At 43.6% G+C, this 22,542-nt stretch overlaps 1 protein-coding gene across 8 annotated transcripts in view; it reads left to right on the top strand.

Annotated features, from left to right (window-relative positions):
- Window positions 1-22,542, top strand: part of Mvd (mevalonate diphosphate decarboxylase) — a 111,701-nt gene that overhangs the window by 41,473 nt on the left and 47,686 nt on the right. For all 8 annotated transcript variants that reach the window (XM_055063666.2, XM_055063665.2, XM_055063667.2 and 5 more), the window contains 2 exons: window positions 20,134-20,256; window positions 21,340-21,498. In XM_055063666.2, coding sequence (XP_054919641.1) covers window positions 20,134-20,256; window positions 21,340-21,498 — 282 coding nt within the window. The remainder of the gene's footprint in view (window positions 1-20,133; window positions 20,257-21,339; window positions 21,499-22,542) is intronic.

Raw genomic sequence — 22,542 nt, 5'->3', positions numbered from 1 at the left:
TTCGCCGTCCGTCTTCCCATTTTCTGCATTTGCTCTACACTCTTAAACAAAATTACACCCTTTGGGACATATCTTGCCACACAAGAATAGTGGTATGAATTCTGCCGCTGGCAAAGTTGTGGCATGCTTGTTGGGAGTCGGCCACCATCACTTCAACCTCTGTTTGGGAGAGCGTGAGGGCTATGGCCGCTTCCTCGGCTTGGAGAGGATTGTTTTGGGTGAACGAAATGCTGCTCCAGTGTTCTTTGTTGACGACTACGGTGGCTGTTGTGGCTGCCCGTCTGGGGTAAGACCCCACATCCGTGTAGGCTAGAGTGGGTAAAGTCCCGTATTGTTTGTGTATGGCCAGGGCACGGGCCTCCCTTCGCTGTGCATGGTGCACTGGGTGCATGTTGCGAGGTAGAGGATGTACAGTGATGTTGCTCCGGATGGCATGGTGTAAGCTCACAGTCTGAGGTGGCGGATGGCTGAGAGGGGCAGAGAGCCCCAGGCGTAAGAGAATGGACCTCCCCGCTTTCGTAACCGCCAGCCTTGTTCACTGACTGGATAAATGTGCCTCAATCAGCTCCTCAGCCGTGTTGTGCGCTCCTAGTCGTAGTAGGCATTCTGTAGACGTACTGATCGGCAGGCCCATCGCCTGCTTATATGCCTTTCTGGTCATTGTGGTAATTTTCTTGAATTCTGTCGCATTGTGTAGTGCGTATGGAATAGTGCAGGTTATTTGAGACACGACGAAGGCTTGGACAAGCCGAAGCGTGTCCGCCTCCCGATGCCTCTTGCCTTGGTTGTTATTCGCCAGATCATGTGGGTAACTTGGGCTGTTGTATTCTTAAGCTTGTGAATTATTATTGTGTTGGTGTGATCCGACTCGAAAACCATTCCCAATATCTTTATGCTCCGAGACAGAACGATGGTGTGTCCCTCCAGTTGTACGTTGATAGTGGGCGAGTCGGATGCGTGCTTCTTTCGCGGCGACACCAGGAGTAGCTCCGACTTTGGGGGGGGTGCAGCTGAGGCCGCATGACTTAGCATAGTCACTCACCACGTCAGCCGCTTCCTGCAACCGGCTCTCCATTGCCCCAATGAACCCTGTGGAGGACCAGATGGTAATGTCGTCGGCATATAGGCCATGCCGGATCCTCGGGATGTTATTGAGGAGCGGCGGAAGGCCTATTAGGGCGATATTGAAAAGGAGAGGGGATAACACTGTGTCCTGTGGTGTGCCGCGCCCACCCAGTGGCTAGGTCGGGGACCAAGCCACAAGTCCGCCCGAAGTACAGTTGACTGCAATTACGTCGGCCCCTTTGCAAGGTCCCCTTTTTTGATGCCTCCAATTATTATTTGGTTGTGCAGACACATCAGCCAATGGTGGCTCATAACTGTGCAATAGATGAGCAATAAACTGTGTGCCTCAATCTGCCCTTTTCCGTTCTTTTTTCATATACTTAGTGTATGTGAGGAGATACATACTCCTGTTCTCCAACATGTTGTCACAAGACAAGAGTCACAAGAAAGCTACTGCACCATAACAAAAGCTTATTAAATCCGATGTGTGTTACAGCCACTGGCAAATAAAGTTTGTGCAGTGGCGCAGTTTGTCTTAAAGAAGAAAAATAGGTTTCTATTCTGCTTAAAGAAATTTTGGAGGTTCTTACGAACAAGCATTCTAGAATCCTAGTGTGTGTGAAGCCGTCAAATATATGGAAATATAAAAATGCTCCATTCGCCTCTGTTGACGATGAGTGCTCATTTTCAGCCTGCCACTATGGCCGCATTTCAGTGGGAGTGAAATGCTAAAACACTCATGTCCCGTGCAGTGGGTGTATGTTAAAGATCCAATTCAATTTGGAGTCGCCCACTATAGCATGCCTTATAATCATATCATGGTTTTGGCACATGAGACCCCAGAATTTTTTTATGTTTAGCTGTCAAGCTTATTCTGAGTGAGAAACGGTGCAATCTTGAACCCCAAAACCTAGAGATGATAATCACATGTTACTGTTCTCATTACTTTTACAAAGGTTTGTAAACATACACTATTCAACGGTTTTTTTACTGGAACATTTGTGTGCTTCAGTTCATTTGGCACTGATTTCAGCTGCTCTCAATAGCTATTTAGTAGCTTTCTCGGCATATTTTGTTTTCCATGCTTGCTGCTCTTAATGTGCTATTGTAAGCAGGAAAGTTTGGCTAATAATGTGCACTACCTGCTTATTGTGTTAAAATCGACAAGTGTGTTCACTGTTCACTGCAGCATGCAATTGACAAAAAAGTCCCCTCTTGTTCGCCCAGCCAGACCTTGTGAAGTGATGGCTTGCACAATATGGTTGTGTTTCAGACCTCCTCAAGTGAACTCTAAGTTAGTTTCTTACCATGAAAATGGGGGTATGCACACTCAACGCGTAAAACAGGTTTTGGTTTGCGAACTGTTTACGGTGCCTAATTTTGGCCCCTATTATTCATAAAATGAGGCTTCAAGTGCCTGTTTTAGATGCCTAAAACCTGCATTTTTAGTTAGTAAAAATTCGGTCTCTACTTATAACTTGAGACTGGAACATTAGGTAAAATGGTTATTTTTTTTCCTTGCATCCTTATCGTGCCTGTTTATCATATAAGCTCGAACTATGAACCGAGAAACATTTTAGTGACATATTTATTATGCCTATATGGTAAATGCCTATTTCGGTGTTGGTGCTTATACATTAAAACCTCGTTATAATGAAACAGGATATAATGAACTAATGGATATAACGAAGCAATCATGGTTCCCCTTGAAATTCCAATAGATGCTCATGTATTCGCTGCGCAACGTTCCTATGCGCCTATGCACTGCCTCCCGCAACCTCCCGATAAGCGAGGCAGCTGCGCTCCCTTTGTGGCAGCTGGTGTGAAATGTTCCGCACCAGACGGATTGTCTGAGGCTCACAGACGGTTTATATTATATAATCCGTCTACCTATATAAGTAGTTTATTCTCAGCCAGTTCTTTCTGAGCCATGAGCGAGGCAACCGGTGGAAGACCGTCTGCCGCTGCTGCCCAAGCAGAGGCCCAGCGCCGCCACCGCCAGAATCCAGAGGTGCGCTACGCCAAACCAGGCATTGGTGCAGCAAGTCTAGCATATGTATGTACATCTATTTCTCCGACCACAAAGCTACCTTCATGACTATCAAGAACTGGGAGTGGAGTGTTTCTTGAAGAAGTGAAGAATAAAAAGTTGTAACTGTACATACATGTCTCGCTTGAATTATTTGCTTCAGTACATAGAAAAGCCGACACAGCTGAAGAGCTGTGCTCAAATTTCGCACTAGGAAGTAACGTAATTGTTGGCAATTTTTCTTTTTTTCCACAACGAGCATTTATTGACCATTTCGGTACCCGTCAGGTCAATGTCTTGTAACACTCCCGTGCGCATCTCCTGGCCTCCCCTTTCCTGTGGAACTGGTGGACCCGCCCGCTCTTCCGCTGCATGCGTGGAGCGCTGCCGACTGCGGTTTTTTTGCTTGTTGTTCACTCCGTGCACAACAACGATATCATTGTTTCTATCGGTTCGTTCGTGCGAGTTCCCGCTGCCAGAAAGGAGATGGACGACGGCAAAGGGAAGCGCAAAACCATATCAATCGTGCAGAAGGTGGCTATGCTGAAAGGCGTCGAGTTTGGTGTGAAGAAGAAAAAAAGTGGCCGAAGATTTCGGCATAGTGTTGAGCACGCTGTCGACGATTTTGAGCAGCAACGAAGCTGTCACCAGTGCTGTCGCACATGGCGTAAAAGGCGACAGAAAGAAGCTGCGAGCTCCTGCTTTCGAAGCTGTAGAGAAGGCGGTCTTCAAGTGGTTTTTGGGCGCAAGAGCAAGCGGCACTCCTGTGAGTGGCGACGGGAGCTGCCATACTACATGCACCACGTGGCTACCACGAGGCGACGTGAGCTCCCACTTCTCCGCAACGAATCAAGAATTCGACATGGGAGGTTACTTCAAGAACAGCCCAGTCATTTCCACGACAAATCAAGAATTCGACGCAGGCGACGTCATCACCCTGCCGACAAGAACTCGTCCAAACTTGTTCCTGCCGATGAGGGGTCGCCGAAGGGATTTAAGGGAGAACCAGCCCATTGTGAGCAGAGAGAGTCGCTTCCAGCTGCCCAGTCGTTCTGATGCGCTCATACTGCTACCTGTACGCTATCATCCACTATCTGTAAATATTGTATAAAGTTTTTCGTTTCTTCGTCACCAGCGGAAAGAGTCCGTCTTTCCACCTCCATCCCGAAGTCACAACAGTGGAGACAAGCGTTGGACACCTGTTAGAAAAATAGAGTGCGAAGGATTTGTTCAACGCAGATGAGACAGCCCTGTTCTACCAGATACTGCTGCAAAAAACCTTGGCCCTCAAAGGTGAACATTGCCAGGGTGGTAAGCAGAGCAAGGTCTGCATAACCGTGTTGCTTTGTGCCAAAATGGATTGGTCAGAAAAGGTGCGTCACCACGATGCTTCAATGGCAAATGAAAGCTCCAAGTGATTTATGTGTCCAACCGTAAGGCTTGGATGACGAGATAAATTTTCGCACAATGGCTACAGGAGTGGGACGAGCGGCTGGGCAAGCTGAACTGGAAGGTATGCCTCGTACTGGACAACTGCGCGGCTCACCACAATGCCGCTGTGCTCAAAAACATCGAGCTATGCTTCTTGCCGCCAAACTGCACTGCAGTTGTGCAACCCCTCGACCAAGGAGTTATCATGAACTTCATGAAGTTATCATGAAGTCGGGCTACCGCAAGCGTGTGATTGACCGGATTCTGCTCAATATGAGCATGAAGCGCGAGTCCGCGATCGACTTGTGCATGGCGATCGGGATGCTACAGGCTGCTTGGATGGCTGTACCGGCAAGCACGATCGCCAATTGCTTCCGGCATGCCTCATTTGGCATCAGCAGCAGCGGTTACAGCAAAGATCTCGGTGCTGCCGCCAATGAGGGTGCCGCAGGCGACAAAGCCCTAGCGTTGTGGGACGCTCTCCTTGACGCCAGCGTTGTGCCCGACTGCGACACCTTCTGCACGTACGTCAGTGCCGATGCTGATGCGGTGACGATGGAAGAGCTAAGAGAGGCGGGAATTGTGCGCGCGGTGACGGTGGTGCCTAATGACGACAGTGATGAATGTGTCGATGACAGCCCAGAGCCTAGTATTGGCGAACCCGGCGTACCGACGCCCGCACAAGCGCTGGATGCGGCAGGCCTGCTGCGCCGCTTCTTTGGCGCTCACGATGACAGCGAGGACGGACTTGAAATAGCGGCTGCAGCTGAAAAAGTCATCATTTGCCTGAAGAAGCTGCGGCAAAAATCTATCAAGGACTTTTTTCTGCAAAGTGAGCTGCCAGCTGGTGTGCTGTTGATCGATCAGTGATGAGCTGTTTGGCTGAATAAAGTAGCAATTTATTATAATTTATATTAAAGTAGGAACGGACGTTTTATTTTTCGCATGGCGGGCTGCTGTGAGATTTGGTGGTGAGTACATCCTCTCTTGCTTGATAATTCTGGATAGAAATGGATAGTGGCTATAACTAAGTAATTACGACCCCCCCCCCCTTCAACTTCGTTATAACGAGGTTTTACTGTACTAGATTTTCAGAGGCTAAAAATTTCTATTTTTCCACCTTTTGTCCTAGCCTCATTTTGCTTATAATGTTACAATCTGCAGGATAACTTTGTTAAAGGCAGCCGATTATTACCACAAACATTTTGCCAATGTAAAGGCTGTTATTAACAGCTTTATCACAGTAGTACTGTGAAAGGGCTGAAACTGCACTTCACAACGAAAGTGTAAACTTGAAGGTGACTTCAAATTTACATTTTTAGCCGACATCATAGAAAAAACTTGTATTAATCAATCAAGCTTTATTATTAATACAGCAAATGTATACATACACATGGTAAAAGGTAGCTGCAAAAGGAGGTACCGGGGTCAAAGACCGATAGGGGACCTCATATACAATGCATGACACAAAGCTATAAACATGTTGATAAGCAAAACGAGAACAAGGTGAAAGCAGGAGCCGACGTTTTGACAAGTAGACTGGTCTTCTTCAAGGAGACCCTCCGTGGTTGCTCAGTGGCAATGGTGTCGGGCTGCTGAGCACGAGGTTGCGGGATCGAATCCCGGCCATGCCGGCCACATTTCGATGGAGGCGAAACGCGAAAACACCCGTGCACTTAGATATAGGTGCACGTTTAAGAACGCCAGGTGGTCAAAATTTCCGGAGTCCTCCACTACGGCGTGCCTCATAATCAGAAAGTGGTTTTGGCACGTAAGACCCCATAAATTTTTTTTTCTTCAAGGAGACATATGGACTAAGAAGACAAGTCCACTTGTCAAAACGTTGGCTCCTGCTTTCACCTCGTTCTCGTTTTACTCATAGTCTTGAATTTCCACGTCCTGCCTTCTCCGTGCTTTCCCTAAAAGACATGTTGCAGTATTTAGGCCTTGTGCAAAACTATGCAAACATTTTGTCTATGTAATTTGTGGGGAAAAAACAACAAAGAGAAAAAAGAAAATGGAGAGACAAAAACAGCAAGGTAAAATGCAATAAAAATTACAATGAAAAGAAATGAGCGTTCATTTGTTTTAAAATCCATCATATCAGTCTTCTTCTTAATGTTTGGTGGCAGGTAGTTCCAGAAGGAAGTGGCAGCAAATGTAGATGTGGAATTACTGTAGTTGTTGGTTTTAAGCATAGGTAACAACAAGTTGTTTCGCATTGCAAAACACGTGGATCTATGAATAGGAATGCGACAGCTGCGAATTACAAGTGGAGGAAGTTTACCAAAAATAAATCGGTGTAGTAGAATGCCAGGGGAATGCTTGTTAAGTTTGATAACTGACATCACATTATGGCAGCAAAGCAATTACGAAACATTGCATGAAAAACTGCTGAATGTTATTATTCTTATGGCCTGATTTTGAACATGCTCTAAAGGAGCGTAATGGGTTGGGTGTGGATTGCCCCATGAAGAAATACAGTAATTGATACGGCTGTGAATGAATGCATAATAAATGGCCATGAGGGAATCTTTAGTAAGAAACAAGCTTCTATTAGTACCCTTATACCATAGGCCACTTCTATTGTGACTAAGTGAAAAAAAAAAAAAAAAGAACTCTACATCCCTGCCACGCGACGGTGGATGTCCAGTGAAGCTCTTCAATACCACCAGTACAACTGCTGAAGGTGGTATGCAATGCTTTATGGCTTTAGGGTAATGGTAGGAATGGGAGTAATCGTAATTACGACAGCGCGCTGCCACCGATAGTGGTGCTGCAACGACATTGAAATCACTTGCGAGGCTGGTTATATACGAAAGGCTAGGGACGTCGCACCCCACGTCGCAAGCTAGTGTTGCCGCAGCAGCTTGCACGACAGCAATCTTTACCGGAAACATATGGGGGGAGTGTTACGTGCCTCGCATTGCTATCGCGAGCGCCGTAGTATCGTAGTAAGTGGCTCGGATGCTTTTTTTGAGCTTGTTCTTTATTGAAACGTATGTTCTTCTGTGTTTTGTGCACTGTCCGCTGCACTTTGTTGAGTGCTTCTAGCCTCTGCCTTACGGAGCTATGAGCCATTGCATTCTTTGCTTGCTTACGGGGGTACGAGTGCTTTGTGCTTATGGGTGTATGAGCCATTGATGATGATAGTTTTCTGTCGACGGACGCAAAAGAATCCCATGATCCTAGCCATATGCAGTTTCGCTGTAATATGTCTGTCAGATTTTAAGTGCTTATCTAGTTCTACACCTAGGAAAATAGTTTTACAACTATGTATTTCCGTTGACTCAATTAATACTGATAAGATAGTTGTAGGAATTTTTTGTGCTGAGAAAAAAAAATGACACAATTTGTTCTGGTGGTATTGATTCTAAAGAAGTTTTCCTGACATTAGCTTACTAATGTAAGGTAATTCGTAAACCGAATTACTACTGCTTTCTCATAACCTACTACAAAATGATTAAATGGCAATAGGACGATAGTTTGAGGTGAGAAACTTGTCACCTTTTTTGAAAACTGGCATGACTCGATTTTTTATTGTGATGTCAATTATATGGACACACCAGGCGCATTTCTGCCGTCGGCGTTGCCATGAGATTTTGTATAAGTTCCAAGGGAGATATAATTGTTGCCGCGTGCAGTAAGCTGTATGTGCGAGTGAAAACAGGTGAGGGTGAGCCGGCGAGCATGGCTCAATCTCGCGTGTACGAGCGAGGCACGAGAGTGGTGCGAGGCACGGGGGTGGGGCGATGGAGGGAGGGCGTTTTCCAACGGCTGCTGCTTACGGTGCGGCGCAGCCGTGCGAGCGCCATATCTTTAAAGTGACCTGCGACGTGGCCAAAGTGCACTCGGGCCTCATCTTTAAAGCAATCTGCGATGTGGACAAACTGATCCCAGTGCCGGTAGCTTCGTATGCTCTGTGCTTTCGATGTTTAGTTCGCGTTGCAGCGAGAGATGCACGAAGGTCAATTCAATTGCTACTGCTGCTGCGTTTCCTCACTCCAGTATTTTGACAGAGTTTCCGTGCTCATCAAGCGAGATATGTTAATGTTTACCTGTGCACATGTGACACTGTGCTTGTTAGTTTAGTTATAACGCGTCGGCGGGCTAGTTGGCTTGAATCCATGTGCGACATAGAAAGAAACAGACACACAGAGACAGTGCTGTTTCTGTGTGTCTGTTTCTTTCTACGTTCTCGTTCAGTTGCGCTTACACATTATATCATTGTTAATTTAGTTAGTAGGCAAATGTTTACAAATTTATATGGTCGATAAAACTGCTATCTTTACTTTGTATAGCTACCTACTAATTTGCTATCGCAATCGGTGCTCTGCCTTTCGGGTGAAACTGCGACTTTTTTAAACTTGAGGGAAACGGTCCTGTGTTGAACGTAAAGTTTATATGCGTGAGAGGCTCACACGCAATATGCACTATCAGTTTCATATGTAAATGATAAGTTATTTAATCCAGGGCTTGTGTTTTGTACTATATTATACACTTTCACAAGCAGGGTGTCTACCAACCGGGAATTCTCAGGGAATTTGAGCAGTCTGGAAATACTCAGGGAAAACTTAGGCAATTTGTGCTTCTATCAGGGAAAATTAGTGTAACATTATTGAAGTCGGGTTAATGCTGGCTTCAGTAACAGGAATCGCAAAGAATTGTCATTGACGCCGTGTCATCAGCACGATGTACTGTACTGCCGGAGTAGTAAATGACCGATTTTCCTGACGCCCGATTTTTCGGACATGCCCAATAATTCGGACAGATTTGCGGCATCACCACGCCCTGACTGCAGGTCTGAAATGGCATTAATCAAAGCCACCACCGCTGCCATTTTGATTATATCGCCGCCTCGAACCGGCACTCACGCACGCAGATCCACTGGCAGCCGTAGCCACCACCGCGGCAACGTTAGGCCTAGGTGCTTCTACGTTCGCTGTTAAGTTTCTTGCCGGCCGTGTTTTTCATTGAAAGAATTCGCCGCTGTCAGCAATGGCACCGACTCCGCCTTTGTAATCCTCGCGATTGGCTTCGAAGCTCGCAGAGCACAGCGCGTTGTGTAATTCCAGTCTCCGAAAGCTTCGCCTCAGTACAACAGTGTTACGCGGTGAAGCATAACAAGCGTGGGAAGGGGGAATTGTCACGGGACACAATATGTATTCCTTAATTATACACGCGTGCACCCCTGTCTCCTGTCACAGTACGAGCACCGATATGCATAATAAGTGTACTGGCAGGCCTTAAGGGGGTATGCTAGGGTATACCCCCCAAAAAATCGAATTTGCAATTTTGGCACAGAAAAATCGACTGCACTATGAGGAACAAACCTTCGGAAGCGCGACCTCGAGCGCCCGCTAAAAGCGGTTCAAATGTCGCGCCGAAGTGTGCCGCGCGTCCTGGCGTTTAAGAATGGCGGGCGGAGGCTGGTTTGTTTATCGTTTTCGGTTTTCTTTGTTATGGCGTGGTTTTTTTTTTTTTTTTGCTTGTATGTGTGTATGTGGTAAGGAATGATTTGTACTAAAATATTATGTATTAATTAAAAGAAAATGAGACATCCACCCAATCGTAGCAATTGCCACAAAGGAATCCCATACGGATTCCTCGAAAGAAAAGCATCGCAGTTGATGAAAAATTCATCCTGGTCCGGGGCTCGAACCTGGGACCACCGCCTTTCTGGGGCAGCCACTCTACCATCTGAGCTAACCAGGCGGCTAGCAGATGGCAGGGCAAAGTCGAATTTGTTAACAACTCGAAGCAAGAGTTTGATGTAATAGCCCTTTGTAGAAAATAACTATTACGTCAAACTGTTGCTTTTGCTTACGTGGTCGTGGTCGCCTCTGTTTTGAATTTCAAACATATTACTTGTCCAGAAGATGGCACGATCGTCCAGCAAATGGAGCAGAATGAGAACTTTCAAAGATAATCGATCTGCTGAGCAAATGTATTCATGGACGAACACAGAACACCAATGAGTCGCTCAACCAACTCATCTGGTGCTGCTGCCCTAAGAAAACTTTGTCAGTGCTTACACATTGAAGACAGCAACTAACAATGCTGTAGCCAACTACAATGACGGTAATTCTGCACGAAAAGCTGTTCTGGAGGCCCTTGGAATTGTTCCAGGTCTGTTTTGTAATATTGCCCTCGACAGAACGGACAAAGAGCGTGTTGACAGGGCAGAATTCTATGACTCTGCCGAGAGCAAGGAAGGATGACTGATAAAAAGGAACACTAAGAAGGGTTTTGGAGACACCTGCAAGAAAGTCAGCAGTGAAATGTATTCTCTTGGGGCATCTTGAGCATCCACAAGCAGTATTCGAACAGAAGACTTCATTTTTCTCAAATTGCATTTTTTAGGATTTTTTCAAATTCGATGTACCTTTTCTCAGAAAGTATTCATCCCATTCCAGTGAAACTTTGTACACATGTACTACAGCGAGTCATAAATATTCTGAACTAAAATCTATGGTAATATGTATGACAACACCGGAAAAATTTACACTGCAACAAACCCCCCTTCTGGCTTTACGCAAGCAGAGATATTTTTTTGGGGTGCAAAATCCAAAGTGGATATGATATCTCTTTAGTTCAGATATAACCTATCGGTATTTAGAATAACACTGTGTAATATCATCACATTCCTCTGTGTTCTTGCAGAGAAAAGGTACATCAAATAATTCAACACAGCTGAAATTTTGGGAGTGGGCCACAGGAAAGGCAAACCATCTAAACTCAAACAAAGTGTCTCATGTTGTACCCAAGAGCAACTTTTGTAAGCACGTGAAATTTGATGCGAATATCTGCAGGCGCTTCTAAAATAATGCGTTAGAACTAACATGTACTATTTACCCTACCATACCTCCTTAAGAGCTTTTTCTTATGTGCCTGTGGCAATTTTAGCCCTTAAGAGCAGTTAAAGACATGCATTCATTTTTTTGCGGACTGCCAGATTTTTCGGATGTTTTTGCGGCCTCTAGGGAGTCTGAAAAATCGAACATTGACTGTACAACTGACGAAGAGGATGCTTCGAATGATCCATGGGGTGAAAGTGTGGCAGAAGGAGGATAACAGTAAGGACTGACGGACTAAGGAATAATGGGAAAGGAAGTGTGCCGCTACCTCTTAGAAGGAGCTTGAGCTCAAAAAAAACAAAGTGTTGGCTGACGCTGAGATGCAGGTGTCCCTCATACAAACCAAAATAAACTCTTTAAAGCAGTGAAACCCAACACTAAGATGTCATGTACGGGCTGAGAGTATGTCAGGACAGTTGAGGTTGACTTCCCAGCTGCTGAGAGAGAATCTTAGTTCAGGCCTCATACCGATGAGCTTGTTATCAGTTGATATACATAGCTCATATTCAAAAATATTTACTTATGTATGCATCTCCTTTTCATTCATATTTGAAAATGTTCGACTCAATTTGGAATGGGTTTGACCATTTTTTGCGCTGTGCGTTTTACTAACACCTTCCTTCTGTTTTCTTTTTAAATAAAATAGATATTACTCCTTTCTATTCAAATTGAATTAAGTCATTTTTTTGTTTCAACGTGCTTACTAGAGAGTGACAGTATCGGGCAACATGGTATCAGCCTGTCTTGACAAAAACAAAGTTCTGGCTTATTCGGGTAATTTTGCAAAGTTGCTCAGGGAAAACCTGGAAAAATCAGGGAATTTGGAAATGGCAACATGGTAGACACCCTGCACAAGGTAAAAGATAGAAACTCAGGGATGCTCTTTAATAAACATGACAAGAAACGCCAACATCTGGCTTTCTAACACCGAACGAATCATTGAATGCAGTTGCTATATCAGAAGGATTATTGTGTGTATGACCTTAATAGCGAGCAGTCTTTATTTCAAGATTTGAAGCTTTACCTAAAGCATTGTTAATATCTCCCGTTGTTTTTTCCAGTAATTTCTAGCTGTTTAATTTCGCAATCATAGTAGGTAATTTAAGCATTCTTAAAAACTCTTAGAATCTTAGACTATGTTTTGTAACATTCACGAAAACCAATATTAAATGGTTATTTAGTTCTCTTAAAAAAATTGTCCTGCTTTTTTAAGCAGTTAAGAAGATTTGATGCCATCCACGGATTTGCAGGAGCCAAAAACCTATTTTTACAAGTTACTACAGTTGTTGGCATAAGTTCATCAGAAATACTGGAAAATTTGTTAAAAGAAATTTTAGGACCATCTATTGAACTTAAAATGCCCAGTAAGAGTGAGCTACAACTTTACAAAAGAAGAAAAACTGAAGGGCATTTTGGTTTCATCACATGTACTCAGAGAAAACTTTAATGGCACAAAGAAAGGGTAATGATCTGTCATGGTGGTTTGAACCACACCAGCATCTGAAGTAACCAAATAATTGGACAAAATGTGATCTATAATGGTACCCTGGCCCCTATCAGTGCAGTGAGTAGGAATAGAGACAAGGCACTCGAAACCATAGCCATTCAGGCAATTCATATATTCATTAGACAATAGGATACTGACATTGAGTCAGTTAATGTTCATATCACTTAAGTAGATTCTTCAGTTCTTGAGCCAACTTATGCAGCGCTGTTTATAATGCGAGACAAAATTCATGCTCCCGGTGAAAAAGGAGATCGATAGATACATTTGACTATTGTCACCTCTTCAAAGTTACTTAAAGATTGACAAGTCTGATTCGGAATGAATACAGATCTCGCAGAAGTCATTGCTTTTCTGTGCTTTTAATTGACAGTTGTTTGGTCACAGATGGAGCCAATGTATTTCTTTCTTGAGTGCCAGTGCAATTGAAAACAATTTCTTGTTATCCAGTGACAGATGGTCGTTTGCAAGAACCACCTGAGTATCCGAGACGAGTATTAGGTCGCACCTTATGTGCATTTTTAACAAAGTTATTCTTTTTAATGCAAGAGCAAAACCGAGCATTTAGGTTTTGCTCATCCGATTTTCCTGGCACTCGATACACAACGTCAAGGTCAGTGGCTGACACAGGGCAACCGAGCGCAACCCTGACCCGAAATGTGACCCGAAATGACTGCAGTGGTGGCCTAGTGGTAGAGAATCCGCCTTGTATGCCGGAGGTACCCAGATCAAACCCAGATGCAACCGGAAGCCCACCGTTTTTTTCTAATGGGTAGAGATGTTCCCTGGCCTGGTGCTCAGTTCTCAAAGGGGCTCACATCTTGAATAGGGGGCCCAGTAGAGATTTACGAGTTGTCTCTGGGCGCCTCGTTGTCCAACCACAGACGGCCCTGTTGAAGAGCGTCCGTTGCGGCTATGGGAGGCAATTGCTGCTGCCAGGTACCTGCCAGTAAAATAAGCACTTGTGCGCTCCCGGCCTGGTGCCTCAAATGGGACCTCAAAGCTTGAAAAGGGGTGTTTCCAACCCGAAGGCGTCCCCACCTCAATAAGTGCATTTGGGGCGCCACATGGGAAATGGCTGCCGTGGGAGTGGCCCAAATATCACTTTTTTTGTGTGCTCATGAGGGTTTCAACGAGAACTTAGGACGCAGGCTCCTTTCCCAAGCGCATCACCCCTGAAGAAAGCCAAATACCAGGCTGGGGTACACTTGTGCCCATTTGAGAACCAGTGGGTGCCCGGCAGTAGTGGGAATCGAACCCACAACTTCCCGCAGCCGAGGCGGGCGCTCTACAACTAAATTTTGAACGTTGAGGAAGTGTTGGCCACAATCCTCAATGGACCTTTTGCTGATAGTTTATTTGAAACTTCAATCTGTCTCTGACAATAATCCTGCCGTTTCAGTACTGAAAGAACTGTCAGAGGTTCTGACCAGCGAACATTCTGAAATTCCAGAGGGCACTCGATCATCGAATGTTCCCATGTACAAATATGTGCCCATAGCTTTGGTGGATCTTGAGCATTTCCCTTCTGCCTAGAAACTGATACTCAGTGAGAAAAATAAGTCGCAGTTTCGCCCCAAAGGCGAAGCATCGATTGTGATCGCAAATTTGTAGACAGCTATGCGAAGTAAGCATAGTAGCTTTATTAGCCATATAAACTTGTAAACACTCGCTTACTAAACTAACAAGCATAGTGTCAAGCTCGCACAGGCAAACATAAACACATCTCACTTGGGGATGGACACTTGCTGTCAAAATGCTGGCATGAGGAAGAGTAGCAGCAGCAGTGAGAGAATTGATCTTTGTGCTACCTCTTGCTTCAACGTGAACTAAGTGGTGAGATCACAGCGCTCACAAAGCTATGAGCTCTCGGCACACCTAGATTTTGTACTCATCGCAGATCGCTTTACAGATAGGGCCCGTGTGGCCACGCCATATGGAGCAGCCATGCGATACGGAGCAGCCGCTGGAGTAGGACTCCCCTCACCCGGTGCCTTGTACGCGACGGAATGCAGCGCACTTCCCCACTTGCATGCACAAGATTGAACCACCACCGTCCGCTCATCCTCACACGCTTTCACTCACACATTCAGAATATGGAGCACAGGGACTATGTTATCGCCCTTGGACTTCAATATGGAACGTCACAGCGACATCGATGGCGATGACACAAATGCGCCTGAAGTGTCCATACAATTGCCATCGCAATAAAAGGTACAACGTGAAACACAAAAATGTTGAGATGGCGCTTATTTGTCCCTGCTTTCACAACTTTTCTCATGGTGGCTCTTCACACTAAATTTCAGCTCAATCTTGTATCCCATGCAACTTGCCTTATTTCGGCTTATTGAGAAAAAAAGTGAATTTTATAAAATGAGCTTCGTAGGCTGTGTTCCTTGGGAAATCTTAATTTATACTCGGGTGAACAGTGGAGGTCCCTATTAAACCATTGGTTACCAAAACTGGCTAACTGCGGGGTGTGACAATGGGGGCCACATTGCCAGAGTTGGCAATTTGCCTGATGGAAGTTATGGTTGATTTAAAAATCTATTTGTAGATAGCACAACCGGTAATATGTGCTGTACTTGTTAAAAAATGTTGTAAATAGTTGCTACTATTTGTGCAGTATAGTGGAGCTTAGATATCTTTTATAACATTTGTGCATGCTTTTTGCTTGTGAAAAGATGTTAAGAAGAGCTGTTTGTAGTGTGCTGCCAGATGGCAAAATTTTAGATATTGTCAGTAATAGCAATGTCAGTGACAACTCGGGTGAGGACAGTTACTTCCTTGGAGAGTCTTCAGAAGACGAAAGCTGCACTGACAGTGCAATGCTGCTCTCCACATGCCAGAATGCTTCAAGCTTTTTCATACAAAACTGAATCTTTGACATCTTAACAATTATTACCGTAGAGCATTATATAATGAATGTGGCAGTGGAAGTTCGCCTAGCACCCGTACATGGCAAAAATAATTGGTACAGAGGGCCCTGCAGCATATATAATATTTCGTAGCCAATAGGTTAATTGAGCCTATACATGCCTAAAAGATGGTATTTTGCACCTGTGTATGCCTTAAATGGCAGCTTTATTGCCCCTTATAGGTGCCTGGAACAATATTTTTTAGGGCCTAAACATCCGGTCTCTGCTATAATGAATAAATAAAAAGAAGGTATTTTCGTGTAAGAAGTGACTTATAACGAGGTTCAATTGTATTATATTTCAGATGTTTGAGTAGTACCCTTTTGGCAGGGTTCTCACAGGGGGCGCCACTCACTTGTTCATGAAGGATAACTTGACTTCTTCCGCATTGTCTTGCCTGAACTGCACTTTGGTTTTTGAAACCATTGAAGTCATGATTGATTGGGGTTCAGATATCTCAAGCTAGGCAGGGTTAGAGGTGCCTATTGCTTTTCAATGTGTAGGCCCGCATGTCTTCTGATAAATTAAAAATTTGGCCGATTCAACTATGCAACAAGGTCTATGTAATGTGAAGCATTCATGATTTGTAGAGAACATTTGTATGAATAATGTTACTGTTGTGTAGCAAACAGCGATGTGGAGGTTATGGGCTTTAGCGTTTAAATTTAAAATAACTAAGACAATGTTTGTAATGGCAAGATATAAGATTGAAAGAAACTAAAACCCAGTGGCCCATACCAAGTTGCCCCAGTGACATATACCCACTGGCCGCAATGCACATACCCAGCCACCCTTGTGGCACATTATTTTAGATTGCACTATTACCGAGATTGGCCTACGAAAATGCTGAAATAGGCTGCTTTACACCGGCATTAACCCAGAAAAACATCAAGATAGACTCTCCTGCCAAAAAGTGGCTGGACTCTGAGAAGAATGCTTTGCATTAAAGAAAACAACAACCATGCTCATTAACTTGGCTTGTAAAGCATTTTTGTATGTGTTGCTCAAAAACATTCTCTTTATTACCTAGTCATCACGGACATTGCATTTGATACAGAATAGCAAGAAAACTATTCACTGTCCTCATTGTTAGTGTATACATAAAACGAATGCTGTTTGTGAAGCCTTCATCAAGCTCCTATTGTTTGGGTGAGTTATACTAAATTGTAGGCTATAAAGCCTATATTTCATTATATGCATATGTATATCATATCATATACTATGTCAACTCTATGATAGAGTTGCCAAAAATGTTCCAAACATCTGCATGGCTGAGCACATTTAATACAAGCGAAAATTGTAATCCAGCCGAAAGAGACATAAGGCTAGAAAGGAAACCCATGGGAGTTCCACAAAAAAAAGAAGCTCTGCATTTGAGGAAAATTTTGTCTTTGTCTAGGGATGGAACGTGACAGTACCACCTTTTCAGTACAATTGCTCCACCGACTGAGCTAACCAGGAGCTCAGCAGACGGTGGGGTGAGAATGAATGAGCAACTTTAAGCATGGCAGCTCTGGATAACCATATGAGTACTGTGGGAAAGTGCAAGATGAAAAAATTTTATGAAAGGGAAAAATATCCTCTCCGTAAGTCGCAGAAAACTACAAACTCAACCTGTATATGTTCCTCCGGCAGGAAACTTCGCAGCTGTAGAAAAATTTGTCCTGGTCTAGGGAATAAATTAGGCACGTATTTTCTGTGAATTAATTCGCTACTACTGTCTTCATTCTCCACAAAACCTGCTTAGCAGAGGTTTTCCCTTAGACTTGATTATTTAGTGCTGCTTCATGAATACCTAAACAGCATTTGTCTAGAAGAAAGGCTTTGTAAATTTACAGAAGCAAGCCATTAAAAGCAGTGTGATGCCTTATACTGGCTTACATCAGCCATAATTTGGTGATGTGGCACAGCTCGCAACATTACCTAGTGGCTGTCATTTTGGTGAAGCAAATGCTGCTCGTGAAGTCCATCCACCCATTACAGCTTTTAAATGCAGCTGTGAAGTGCTCCTTTGCAATGCATTTATAGTAGTACCCAGAATATGCCATAGACACTGTAGTGCAGCTTATGCTTTGTTGAAGAGGTAGACTAAAAGGACTTTCATGTGTATATCAGCTGTATAATGAAGAAAACCACATGCCTTTTACGAATACACTTGATTTTGAGCTCTTTCGTAAAAATTTATATTTTCAGTATGTTCTAGACGACTAATATGTGAAGGTTTGACTCCTTTTCTGCAGCCATTTGTTTGTCTCAAACGCATCTCTTGCCTGTAGGATAGCCATGTAGGACATTTTGTAACTCCTCCTGTGGCAATATAAAGCTCTAAGTTAACATCTGTGTAGGACATGTAGCATAAAAAAATGACTGATCACTTCCTATTTGTGTGCTGAAAACACCTAAAAGCCTCAATTTCTGCTTTGGTAGCAGTTCACAAAGCAAACAGCACTGGTGGAACCTCAATCAGAATCAGTTTAATCATCTCAATAATGAATTAGGAATTGCAAAAGATGTATGTACAGAAAGAAGTCTCATAGTTAACATTATTTAAGTTCTTACACTACTTTTTCGTGTTTTGGATGACACATGCAAGAACATGAATATTTAGCTGGTTAGGAACAACTTAAATACATATATTGATGTTATACTATGCCAGCTTCAGTTAAGTGCTTGTGTCAAAGCAAGAAAATTACAATTGCCTCTTATTCAGATGCTGTGGTGCCTAGTTTGCTGTTTCTGCCTCTATTGTTCATGCAAACTACTGCTGCAGCATGAAACTGTTGGCTTTGCTGTTGAAGTGGATAAGATACATTTATCCACAATAACTTGTGTGAATGTATCGTCTGAGTAAATGTCACAAGTGACACAAACGTGAAAATAATTCTAGCAGTATCCACCTCATGATGAATGCCGACAATCATGCAATTAGCAGTGAGAAATTTAGCGATGCACCATATTTCCACTGCAGACACCTCAAGTGGCAATCTCGCTGCCAACCATAATGCCAAATGATATCATGACACAGTATATCTTGCAGCAAGATAGCAAGGTGGGCGAGTTGATAACTATTCATCATACATTTTGTAACAGCACAAAAGTGACATGGACAAAAGAAAGAAAAGCACAACACAACATGGTGCTGACTCACAACTGATATTTTATTCATAAAGGTCACACTTATATACATAAGAACCGAAGTCCAAAAATCTGGATGTGTGCAGGAGACATGGTACGCTTCAATGATGTAAAAGTGTACACTATCCGGACTGATATAAATAGTGAAATTCTTTCTCATGAAGAATTATAGATGGTTCACTTAATGCCCAGAGCCACATGCTCAGTGACCCAAGTTGTCGGCTTGGCCAGACAGCAGCTATTTGTCTATTTGGGCATACACCCAGTGGTCCATGTTGTCTGCTTTGTAAGACAGCAGCCAGCACATACCTAGTGGCACAAGCTAGTAGACAACTTGGGTCTTTGGTGAAAGAGGTTAGACATACCACAACTTCGGTCAATTTCTCGAGGAATGCTAATCCCATTAAAATTTTCACAGTAATCTGCTGAATCAGTTATGTCCTCCTTGCTAAATATTTAAAAATATATATGTGGGGTTTTATGTGCCAAAACCACTTTCTGATTATGAGGCAAGCCGTAGTGGAGGACTCCGGAAATTTCGACCACCTGGGGTTCTTTAATGTGCACCTAAATCTAAGTACACAGGTGTTTTCCTTGCTTAAATATTCTGTAGGTTAATGCTTTTCTTTTTTCCTTCTTTTTTTTTGTGATGTGAAAGCATCAAATGGCTTATTGAGCGAAAAAGCTGGTGTTGTCTGCAGCAGTGAAACAACACCTAAATTTCCATTGGCTGCGACGCCATGGGATGAGTGTGCCTCGATAGACCAGAGTGGGCAAATTGCAGCACCTGCTACTACGATAGCACACCAGGTGTTGGGTGAGGGGAGAGGGCATCGCCGCGATGCCATGCCACCAGCGCGCCTCGTTGGAGCAGGTACAGCAGCGTGACGCAGAATGTCTTCGATATGCGGCGAAGTGTGGCTCATAACGTGAGCGTCTCTTGGCTCGAAAATGCGAAGCAGAGCAGCGTTGAGTGGCGGCAATGAGCTCTGAGGAACATAGTGAACATTTAGCAGAAATATGAAGTGCAGATGTGTTGATTCGATACGTTGAGACAACAGCTGATTTGCAAAACTCGAAAACATTACTCGCAGCACAAAACTAGGACCGCTTAGTGGTGTTCAATTGGACATGAATGCTTTCACATTCACAACTCATAAGAAGTACTTCGGTGTCCTGGATTTTTTCTTTCAGGAAAGTAACCAGCTGCATGCAGTCTGCCTGGATAGTTATCCACCCATCCATTATATGACCTCTGCATCCTGGGATGTTGTCAGCCTCGTTCACCGTTACAATCGGTTCTATGGAACTAACAAGGTATGCCATTTTTTAGTGCATGAAGTGTACAACCAACTGGATCGCTCTTGTATGCTAAAGTAAGGCGGTACTTGGACCATAGTGCAAGAGCAGGTGATCTGACGGCACAGCGTGGCAGTGGGGAAAGTGCATCTCGTGATTGATAGAGCTTCGCGTCAAAAGTCATCGGCACAGCGGCACCTGTTAGTTCCCTGTCAAAAGACATGTGCGAGTATTTCTTTGTGGTTACTTTCAATGTTCATTCTGTAGAATGTACATATGGCGCAAATGCCCAGTGTCAGGAATTTGACATTTACCCGAAAACAATGCATCATTTAATAAATTTGCCTTTTCTTGGATGCCTATAAGGCAAGAGGTAATCTTGAAGGCACGAACATGACTACGTTTTTTTCTTGATAACTTACCTTGCTTTATGGCTTACAGTGTTGGGAAAATGTGGAGCACTTTGTTGATTCGAGGCCTGCTGTAGGAAAGTCAGGATCAGTCCCCTTTCAACCCACTATAGTGTCTCAATGGCTAAGGAATTGCACTAGAATAAGGTCACGGGTTCAATTCCCAGCCACAGCGGTCACATTTCGATGGATGCAGAATACAAAAATGCTCATGTGTATTTTAGGTGCACATTGAAGAACCCAAGGTGGTCAAATATAATCCAGAGTCCAATATGAGTCCAGAGCCCTCATAACCCACTGTGCAGGGATATTAAACTCCAGAATTTAATCAAGCTCACTCCTTTCATATAGCTAATTCGATCTCCTTTACACCTTAAATGTTTTAAGGTGTCCCTTTCCTGGAATGTTTAATTACAAAAACAGTAATAAAAGTGAGGACGCGTAGTAACGTAAAATTGCTATGTCATAAATGTGCAAAATTGGGCCGTTAAGGGGTAAATATAGTTGGCTTCAAAATTTTTTTGCAGCTTCCTATCAGTTCTACAGGTAATTTTTATGTCGGTGTGTGTTTTTTTTTTTTTTGATGTTGATGTCGTAATGTGATATAGAAAAGTACGAAACAATTTGTAGCATTTAGACTGTTTCACGCTGCTAACAATTTCTGCACTTTTCATTCATTCTTTCTGTGCAGCTGGCATACTCTTTTGATGCTGGTCCAAATGCCTGCCTTTTTTTGTTGGAAGAATCACTCCCTGAGGTGCTTGCCCTTATTGAATATGCTTTTCCAACAAGTACAAAAGAAGTGGATTTTTTCCGGGGCAGACCAGCAGTTATTGGAAAGATGTCACAGGTAAGTCCTTGTAGGACTGCCTTTGACTTGGCCAGCTCTTTAAAGGGGCCCTGTAAAACTTTTATTGAAGTTGAGAAATGAATGTGATGTTAAAATATGCTATTTCAGAAACATTTTGCAGCAAAAAAGTTCTTTGATGTGTTGAGCAGAAGCAGAGTTATTTGCAATCGAAGATCGCTTTTGACCCCCTTCATGGCACTCCCACTCCTTAAATGTCTTTCACTGTGAAAGCTACAGTGGAGTGGGGTGGCGCCCAAAACACTGCGCTTACTTAAAGGAACACTAAAGGCAAATACTAAGTCGACGTAGACTGTTTAAATACCATTCCAGAAACCTCGCAATGCTTGTTTCGTGCTTAGTTTACGAGAAAATTGTATCTAAAGGGTCCGAATACCGTTTTCGAGATTCAAATCTGCTGCCACCCAACCAGGGGAGTGGTGATGTTGCATACACCCTTTTCTGCCATCAGTGAGTCAAACGGCGCCCGACAGGTGGCGCTGCCCGCTGCGCGGCTGCTTTATGGTCAATTGGCGTAGACCGTTCTAGCATCCCGTGACATCACACTGAAGTTGAACTTTTTGGTACTTGTAGTATGTGCTAGTTTCGCGAGCCAGGAAAGCCAGCGCAGCATTACACGATAATGAAACTACTGAAATGCGAAAGCGTGGGTGGAGCGGAGTCAAGCGAAAACGAACCATTTCGAACGCTCGCGTCGTCGTCAAGGGCAACTTCAATCAGTTCTTTTTTCTAAAAATGAAATAGAACTGGATAAGTAGTATTTTATTTCATTTTATAATACAAGGATGTTTTTTGCTAGGAGTGGTTGAGTACTAGTGACAGAATTTAATTGAGGAGGGCTTTCCTTATTGGGCAAGTGCTTGAATGTCCCGGGGAAGTCTCTAATCATGTCCCTGCATTTACCTCAATTTCTCTATTATTAAGGCTCTGTTTGCGATAATATTGACGCATTGGAGATTCTCTAACGTTAATCTATCACTTTTGCTTGACTTAATAGTTGCTTTAATTGTCCCTTTAATGTCACCA

Source organism: Dermacentor andersoni, chromosome 1 (assembly GCF_023375885.2).
Source record: "Dermacentor andersoni chromosome 1, qqDerAnde1_hic_scaffold, whole genome shotgun sequence".
NCBI lineage: Eukaryota > Metazoa > Arthropoda > Arachnida > Ixodida > Ixodidae > Dermacentor > Dermacentor andersoni.
The sequence above is the reverse complement of the archived record's forward strand: the minus strand, read 5'-3'. Positions and strand labels throughout refer to the sequence as shown.